This window comes from Ursus maritimus, unplaced genomic scaffold, assembly GCF_017311325.1.
Source record: "Ursus maritimus isolate PB19 unplaced genomic scaffold, ASM1731132v1 scaffold_21, whole genome shotgun sequence".
NCBI classification, from domain to species: domain Eukaryota; kingdom Metazoa; phylum Chordata; class Mammalia; order Carnivora; family Ursidae; genus Ursus; species Ursus maritimus.
In genome coordinates this window covers 19,932,089-19,942,003 of record NW_024424564.1, presented here as the reverse complement: position 1 = coordinate 19,942,003, position 9,915 = coordinate 19,932,089, and the positions used below count along the sequence as shown (strand labels likewise).

The window sequence follows — 9,915 nt, the reverse complement described above, 5'->3', positions numbered from 1 at the left end:
AAGCCAGGTTTCACAGAGAGGGAGAGAAGTGAGGTAGGAGCTGGAATGCCTACTCCAGAGGCTGGGACAGAACACAGGAATCGGAGCGGAAGTGCCAAAGGATGACTTCATTTGCATTAACACCTCTTTAGAGTCAACTTAACCCCTGTGATTTAGTGACACTCAAATCCTAGGTTTAAAATGTGAGGGGAAGTCCTTGTTATCCATACTACCGAAATGGAGGAAGAGGTGAACCAAATGAAGAAGCCATTCAGAAAACCTGGCGCTCTGAGCCAGTGAGCAGCTACGGAATGAGACGAAGTGACTGCTGGGTTTTCTAGTCAATGGGATAGTACCAATGTCAGTTAGCTGTTATAAGTGTGCCAAGACTTAAATTACAAAATGCTAATTTCAGGGTCTCAAATGGTAACAACAGCGGTAAGCATGGGCAGAGATGGCTTACCTGGTGGCGTTAATGCTGGTTCTGTGGGAATCAAAGGTATGCCTACAAAAAAACACAGAGATACGCTTCCTTCATCTGTCGTGCTTAAAATGAGGCCCATATATACTTCCTAATGGGATCTTTAGCATCAAGAAAAATGTTTTGGGAGAGACAGCACAGGAGGGATGTTAGAGGGAAGATTTATATGTTTTAGAAAGTAAGTAGAAACAAAAAAAAACGTGGAAGGGATATTAAAGAAGAATCTTATAAAAGTCTGTTGTCTAAAACTTCTGTTTACAACCACTTGTTATCAGTAGAGAAAAAATGTTCAAGTGCTTCATTTTTCAGAATAAATTAGGTAAGGTTCCCACTTACAGTCTCCTGGATAAACACATTTGAGGGTGGTCTCATCAAGGATCATATTTTTAGGGCAGTAGGGCAAGCATCCTTCAACGCTTTACATGAAAAAAAAAATCAAAGTGAAAAGTTCAAAATATAAAAAAAAATACTGCATTTAATATATGCAACTAAGACATATTCTTCCCAAAAGTCTTCTTTTCTACTTGTCAAGCAGTAAGCAGTGCTCCATTTGCCGCCATCCCATCATACTTCATTTTACAGAATCCCAATCCCTAGGGGATGATAAATGGATATCATTCATGATTAATGAAGAATTTGAACACAGACTTTTCAAAGCATACACTTATGTTTGGGACACACTAAAGACATGCTCTATAAATCACTGGAAATGCAGAAGAATCATTTATTGTGTTTTTAATCTACACTTGTTGAACTTTCCACTCCTATATTCCCCCAAATCTCAGCAGATAGAGATCCTTTTTAAATATCCTTGCCTTAAGGACCCTGGTAGAACAGTGGCTCTCCCTGACTATTATTAAGACCTGAAGTCACTGAAAAGATAGAGGAATCTCTGGGTGGAAGGTATGGAGGTGGAACATGGTTGTTATTCTTTGAGGACAGGGATGGGGAGGAGCAGAAGCCGTAGTTCTCAAGGGCCCAAATGTTCGGCAGTGCCTTGGAGGATATGGTTGTATATGACACCATAGAGATTGGATTTCAAGTTACAGGATGTTTGGTTTCCTAAAGATCTCCACTTCTCATGCATGGCACAGAAGCAAAGCAAGGGTGCCGAATTTAAAGAAGGTATGGCTTGGATATCATGGGCCAAAGACATCTGAAGTGCTTTTATCTAAGGGAATGAAGTCAATATAAGAAAGAAGGTTACATTTTCTTTCTTGTCCAATTGAGGCTCAGCGTCTAATTTATTCTGATTCAAAGGAAATAAATGCATTCTTTTGTGTATAACCAATTACTAGATTCATGCAAGCTAGAGAGAATTAATGCAAATATTTTTTATAAAAAGCCTTGCTTATCTGCCTTTCAAATACACTAGAAGTTAGTAATAATATTTTTAATTTTTAGACATTTCCAATTGCCACATCTGTAAAGAATTTGAATTAGAATACTCAAGGCCTCTCTCCCGTGGAAGATGAAAATGAACTTGACACTAAGAGCAAGTATAGCCACCAGAGGGCACTAGTTTGCGGAAGGAAATCCAGGCAACACTTTAAAAAACAAGAAAAGCTAATTTCTCTTTTAACATGAGACACATTTAGCCGTCTTTTGGATACCTCCCTCGCAGATGATTTTCTTTTTTACACAAACGGCTTAGTTTATGTGATCAATTGTTTATTTTATAAAATGAACTTAAATAATAAAACTTTAACTGGCGTACGATATTCCTATTCTACTCTAAACTTTGTTAAACGAACCAGAAAAATTAAAGTTACTATATGGACGAAGGGACTAGGGCCAGTTGGTTATCATTAAATTAAATAAACATCACTTTTTTGTGCAACTCAATTACTCTGTGATTGTTTTATGCAAGTCAAAACCACAGCCACTTTCTTAAAATATTTTGAAAAATCAGTAACTTATTCCTTTAAAAATGCCTTCATGGTTGCACACAGCAGATTCTTCTTTATTTTGTCATCCAACCGATAATCTATTCAACTCCTGACTGAGAAATAAACGCCTCAGATGTAGACCATGTCTTATAATAGGTATATTACATAACAGGAATAACTGTATTTACATATGGGTTCTATGGTATGCTAGTTGGCATCTTGTCTCATACAAGTTCTCATTTCCACTAGATATTTTTGTTTTTAACACTTGCTATGTGCCAGAAACCGCATCATCTAGAACGAGGGTGGTGGTTCTGTTGGGAACTTGCAGGAGGGGTGTAGAGCTATGTTAAAGCCCCAGCTGCGTACTTGAGTCTCCCCTGCAAATCCAAGAGTGAGCAATAATTACGCACCTTGGGGCAGGGCAGGGCAGGGGGAAAAGGTGAAAGAAGACAGAGATGAGAAACAGCTTGGCAGAGGCAAAGTTTCATTCTGAATCTCTTCTCTGTATCCTAACCAAAAGAGAAGCTTTGGAATAGCTACAGAGCAAGTTATGGAAGCGTTGAGGATCTGGGTTCAGCCGCCTTGGAGACTGGTTATACCACAAGAAATAATCAAGTAGCTAAATGCCACTTCAAACTATAGCTCATTTCCTCCCCTGTGCCAGGCTGGCCATGCTCTCTGCCCTCTGTCTTCCTTCCTTCCTTGCCCTGGTGCCCTCCTCACTATGGAGGCCCTGTTGTGTCCCTTCCTCCTGCTGGTACTGGAAGAGGCAGGAAGTAGGTGTGTGAACTTGAGAGGTCCAAGTGAATGCTGAAGATGTCTCCTTTTCATAAGAATTGGCTGTTCTTATTTTTAAGAAAATAAATAGAGGGGCACCTGGGTGGCTCAGATGGTTAAGCGTCTGTCTGCCTTCAGCTCAGGTAATGATCTCCAGATCCTGGGATTGAGCCCAGCTTTCGGCCCCCTGCTCAGCAGGGAGTCTGTTTCTCCCTCTCCCTTTTCCTCTCCCCCACTTGTGTGTGCTCTTTCTCTCTCTCTTTCTCAAATGAATAAATAAAAATCTCAAAAAAAAAAAAAGAGAAAAGAAATAGAAATAGAAATACTTCCTTCTCGCTGGCTCCCACTGCACTTCATACCCAGTAGAGGTTCAATTCCTGGCCCCATGACTGCCTGCAAACTGTGTCATAGACAGCAAATTGTGTCACCTCTCTGTGTCTCCCCTGACAACGGGGATAAAGAGATGACCCAATTCACAGCCCTCGGCACCATGTGAGTCACACAAAGACTACAGTGAGCTAGTTGTCATGAGTGCTTTAACCCTCTTGCCACTGTATTATCAGTATCGGCTTTTGTTTCTGTCTTCTTCCTAACGGCTGGGAGCTCCCAGAAAGAGGCGCTGTGTCTCATTCACTCGCACGCCCAGGGCCTTTTGTAGGCCCGTTGTCTGTCACAGAAAGGAAGCTCGCAAATGCCTCATGGAAAATGATCCTTTAAAAAATATTCCCTCCTATTATTGTTCCATCTCTTTGTTCTCCCTTACAGCAAAACTCCTTAGAAAGAAGAAAGAAAGAAGAAAGAAAGAAGAAAGAAAGAAAGAAAAAGAAAGAAAGAAAGAAAGAAAGAAGAAAGAAAGAGAAAGAAAGAAAGAAAGAAAGAAAGAAAGAAAGAAAGAAAGAAAGAAAGAAACTGTTTATACTCTGTCTCCATTTTGCTTCTTCTTATTCTCTGTTTTGCCAAATCTAATGAACAATTTTCGGTCTCAAATTTAAAATCCTCTGAACTAAATTCCTGACTTTTCCTGCGGATTGCTCCTCCTAACAACCTCCCTACCTCAATAAACGGCAACGAAGTCACCCTAGTAAGTGGAATCATTTGAATTTGCTATTATTGACCAGTTTTTACTATAAAAATGGTAATTTCATGTGGTTCTACCTACAATTTGCGGAGGCCTAACCTTGAATCTAACTCTTTTTTCTCTCATGATTGATATTAAATCAGCAAAACCATGGCCCTAAGTTCAAAATATATTCAGAATCTTAACATTCTTCACAACTTTCAAGGCTACCAGCCTAGTCAAATCCCTTTCAAGTCTTATCTGAATTACTGACCAGTTCTGCCCTGTTCTTCACCTCCCCAACAGTCGGTACAACAGCCAAAGGAAACTTTTTAAACAGAAATCAAATCATGTCACTTCTCTGTACAAAATATACCAGGGCATTGCTCAGAGAAAAAAACGAAGCCCCACATGGGCCACAAGGCCCTATATGATTTGCACACCACTGTGATTCTCTGGTTTCATCTCCTACTCCTCTTAGTTTTGTTCACTTTGCTCCAACTAACTGACTTCCTTGTTTATCTTCGAACACAACAAACACATTCCCATCCCAGGACATTTGCACTGTTCTCAGACTGAAAGACTCTTTCCCCAAATATTCACATGACCAGTTGCCTTACTTCCATTATATCTCTGATCACACACTGCCTTATTCATGTGTTTTTCCCTGACCACGCTGTGTTAATTAGCAAAGACACATATATGCCTTCTGCTCTCTGTCTTCCTTACTTTCCTTTTTTCTCCATAACACCTATCTCCATCTAACAATATATTGTATTACATACTTAGGTTTTTATTGGTTTATTCTCTGCTCTAACCCAACAAAGTGTAAGCTGCATGAGGGGAGGTACTTTGTCTGTTTTGTTCAGTACTACACCCATATCAGCCAGAATTCCTGCTACGTAGCAGCCCCTCAATAACTACTGCTTAAATAAAAGGAAGTGAATTCTTTAATAAGTATAGAGCACATACAAATTATTCTCGAGAATTGTTTTGTAATTTTAAAATTCTAAAAAAAAATCCATCGATAGAAGAATCTGCTAATGCTGGAAGTTGCCCATTGGATGGTTAAAAGACTTACAGTGGAAGAAATTTACATGCTTGTGCTTCAGGGTCACTGCATGTTTTAAAACAAGGACTGGCACAAGGTTCATATTTCCACTCACACATCCTCCGGTAGGGCACTGCTGCCTGGGTTTCTGGAGAAATAAGACGTACAGCTTGAAAAATAATGATTTATTATAGTAACCCTTCTAGGTTTGACCCCTCCTTGACTATAATGTTGTAGAAAAGACAGAGCTAGGGAAAAAGGCATTGCAATTGCTTGGTGATGAAAGTATTTCATGGTTAGGCTGAATACCTAAACGTTAGTTTCCCTTCCAAAGACTTTAAAAAGCCAGCAGTTGGAGAAAGCCATGAAAATTCAAAATCTTTTCCATTTATGTTCGGTGGGTTCTCATGATTTACATGTCATAATAATACCGAACACTTGTTTGGAATTTTACTTTTTGCAAAGTAATCTTTTGTCTATTATTCTATTTTATCCTCAAGCCTGTTGAGTATTATTTTCATTTTATAAATGAAAAAAGTGAGGCTCAGAGGAGCCAAATGACTTGCCAAGTTCAAACAATTAGGAAAATGGCAAGACAAAAGACATGTTTCCTAACATCAAAACTAGGGAGAGCATTGTTCTTCTCACAGAACTTAGAGCATGACCTTGTACATGGTAAGTATTACCTGATGACAAAAATAAATGAATGGGTTTTAATAATACATGCTTACAGTTACAAAACCTCCCCCGATTGAAGAGTTTTCTCTTACAAACTCTGCTAGTACTCTCCCCTTTCCACAACAGAGAACAGTCTTTCTGTAGCAGTCCAAAATTATTTCTGAAGAAGAGAGCTCCATAAAGCACAAAGTTCAGGGTAGAGGTTATGTTTCCTAGATTCTGGATACAGAATGCAATTCCAAAGTATGTGTAGGAAAATAAAACTTTTTGGAAGGCATCTGTGCATCTAAAGATTAGAGTGGCCATTAGACCTGGGTCACTGGAATTGTGAGTCCTGACAGAGGATTGGTTCCAAGACTAGAGTAGACCCCTAGAGAGTACCAGTTTTAGGAAGCCCACAAAGATCAGTTTCTGACATTCTGATGGTGCCATTGGCAACAGTTGTCCAAAACTCAGGTGGGGTCACTGGGTCTGATTATAACAGAGCAAATTTCTAGATTGAAGAGGAAACAAAGAGTCATAATATTCAACTTTTAAGTAAACTCAAGTAAAAATATCATATCTATAGAATGTAGTACAGGCATATCAGTGACTTTTTCTTATGAGTACAGGAACCCTTTTTAATAGGCAAAAACTTGAAGCTCGTCTAAATTTCTATAATCCAAAGACTATCAAGATTTGCAGAAATTTATCCACAACAGAAAAGGCAAATGAATGAATAAAACAAATGATAGGTTGAAATGAAATAATTTGTTTGGGAGGTCCAAGGCATATGTTAAGCTCCTAGATTTTGAAAATAAAACATGACTTTTAAACATCAGATGAGGCAGCGAAGATTCCTCTCTGAAATTCAGAAAATTCAATAGCTATAAAACTGTAAGGATCTCTAGAAATAAAATCAGGCTTCTACTGAACCAGGGAAATATTCCAGAGGTCAATGGAACCAGATACCCTACTATTCAAAAGACAGACATAAACATGCTGTCTTTATCATTAAGAATCAGGTTATTGAGAAGCTACCTTCTAGGAAACAAAAGGTACAAACAGTAGCCCCAAGAGATGTGAGGAACCTCGATTTCCAAAGTCCAGGTAGCACTGAAAGTAATAATTGGGGCCATAATTAAAAATAACATTATTTAAGGCTGTTCTAAGCTATTTGCCAATTAATTTATGTAATATAATAACTCTATAAAGTAGGTATTATTATTTTCCCCTTCCTAATTTCACATAAACTGAAGGACAAAGAGGTTAAGAAACTCGCTCAAGGGGCGCCTGGGTGGCTCAGTCATTAAGCGTCTGCCTTCGGCTCAGGTCATGATCCCAGGGTCCTGGGATCAAGCCCCACATCGGGCTCCCTGCTCCGCTGGGAGACTGCTCCTTCCTCTCCCACTCCCCCTACTTGTGTTCCCTCTCTTGCTGGCTGTCTCTCTCTCCATCAAATAAATAAATAAAATCTTTAAAAAAAAAAAGAAAGAAAGAAACTCGCTCAAGGTCATACAATTTGATCTACTTGGACTCCTTTAGGAATGACTTAAAAATTAAAATTTGATAGATATTTTGCCATAATGTAAATTGTCTATTGATTCTCCTTTTGAAGACCTCAGGAACCATACCTTCTATACTGAAGCTACTTGAATGTTTGAATTCTTCGGATTCGTCATATTTTGATGCTTTGACACTAGCATCTGTGAGGATGATGAAAAAGCCTTTCTTGATGTATAACTCAAATGCACTGTAACCAGGAATCCAGAGACTCTGATGGTGGAAAAATGTGGCTCTCTGATGGAAGGCTGAATTCGCCTGCCATAGTTCCAAACGGAGAGTGTCATCGTCGTGGACGTAGAGAAAGTAGTTTGGCCTTTCAGCAGATTCCAAGGAAACAAGTGCCAATGCTGTAAATCATAAACAGTGTGTTTGACACCCCCCTGGGTTCTCTGGAGGAAGCAGATCATCATCACCAGCATTGTCAAATGTATTTAGAAAGTGGACAAAAACAGAGCTGCATGACCTCCATATGTAATTAATACCAATCTCCAAGATTTTAGCAATGAATTCTAAGATCTCTAAAAGGAAAATTAATATTTTAATGTAATGAATTGTTATTCAGCTCTAAAGCTCAAACAGGTCAGTCTCTGCTGAGTTCTATTTTTTAAATAATTTCTCATGTCCCTGGCGGAAGAAAAGAAATATCAGCTTAGGACCCCGGAACACACAATTTCATACAAGGAATTGAATGATTGATTGAACACATATTTGTATTTGCAAGCTTTAACATTTTCAAATGCACAGAATCTCCAAATGGCTAAATTGGATGATCTAAGAGAACAGGGAAACAGATCAATTTAGGCATGTCATTGCATTTCAGTATCACTGGGTTCTTAACCAGTCGATAGTCTTCAAGTGATCTTGCTGCATTAAGAAAAAACTATTTGCTCAACATTATTGTCTATTTCCCAATAGATGATCAAATGGCTAATGAACAACTATAAAACATTTGAGAAATGTCATCCTTTTTTGTTACATGCTTTAAAAAGATTTCCTCATCTTTGTAAAACCCATGATGAAGTTTCTTAATTGAGATTTTAGGTTTAATTTCTTAGACCTTAAATTTTTTGGTTTTAATTTTTTTAGTTTAAATCCATTAGGATTTTTCTATTGAAAACATTAATTATTATAAATCATAAAATGAAGAGCTCGCTCAAATCTAACATATAATTCCAAAGGCATTGATTATATCTTAAAACTTGCAAGTCCTTCTGCTGAGCACTGGAAGATGCAAAAAAAGAATAAAAGAAATCTTATTCAGGGGAAAGATATATAACAAACATATGAATTGGAACTTCAGACTGTGATAGGTGTTTTCATAGATTAAAATAACTAAAGGAGTTCGTTTGACAAGAAAAAAGCAATTCATTCTAGCTAGAAAATCAGGAGATTTCTCAAAATAAATATAAAAGTTAAGTCTGATTCATTTAATAAATATTTTCTAATCTTATACAACACCTTATGCATGATTCTAAGTAGGGCTAGTATAGCAACAAGTAGCCTGATTATCACCAGATCAGAAGAGGACACTAACCGCTAGTTAGAACAGGAGCCAAGTGGATGGAACCAGTATAGATCTGCAGATGCAAATCAGTAAGTGTGGGACCAGGTACCAGGACAGACAAGGCCATATAAGAATAACAGACTGTCTAGACTCTGATTTATTTCCTCAATATTTAACTACTTTGATAACAAATCAAAATTTTGAGAATTGCAAATCAAGTCTACCATGGTTACTATGAAAATTTAAGTTGTGCTTTATTTAGGACCAAAAATTCAATCAAATAATTGCAATTCTAATGTATATATGCCAAGAGATATACAAAGAAAAGATTTTATATACAAGAGATAGTTGGTTCATGTACCAGTTTCTTATTTTATTTTATATCCTTTAGGACACCTAAAAAATGCCATAAACGTATTAGATCCCCAACTAATAGCTACTGCATGAATAAATGAAAAACAATGTAAATGGAAAATAAAATTCCTATTTTCAATTGGAAATTATACTTACATGATGCCTTCTCTTTAAAAAGGCCTGGAGTGATCATAAAATTAAAAAATAAATTGCCATGAATACTACTCCTTGGCAAAGAGAAAATGCTCCTACTGGTCATATTGGCCCCCAGAACAAGGCCACTCTGTCCATAACTTGCCAGCATGTATGGCCCTTCTCCAAGCCCTAGTTAAATGCAGATAAGAGAATTATATATTGGCATAGGAGTTTTACATTTCCAGCTATCATTTCAATGGGATAGATGTTAATAACAAAGAAATACTCCAAAAATTATTGTGCATTTAAGTTATTTATCATTAATAAAATAAGTGAACTATTTTCAAAAATAAAATACTATAATGAATTGGAATATATGCATCATATTTAGATTATATAATTTAAAAAATATATGTTTTGTATATGTATATACATATATGTATACACATTTACATGTATCTG

General features: G+C 37.4%; 1 protein-coding gene across 1 annotated transcript in view; it reads right to left on the bottom strand.

The window, feature by feature from the left end:
* OTOGL (otogelin like) overlaps positions 1-9,915 on the bottom strand; it is a 124,300-nt gene that overhangs the window by 34,098 nt on the left and 80,287 nt on the right. The window contains exons 32-37 of the mRNA XM_008710356.2: positions 9,475-9,642; positions 7,529-7,807; positions 5,268-5,385; positions 797-876; positions 414-484; positions 260-348 (exon numbers count right to left, since the gene is read on the bottom strand). Coding sequence (XP_008708578.2) covers positions 260-348; positions 414-484; positions 797-876; positions 5,268-5,385; positions 7,529-7,807; positions 9,475-9,642 — 805 coding nt within the window. The remainder of the gene's footprint in view (positions 1-259; positions 349-413; positions 485-796; positions 877-5,267; positions 5,386-7,528; positions 7,808-9,474; positions 9,643-9,915) is intronic.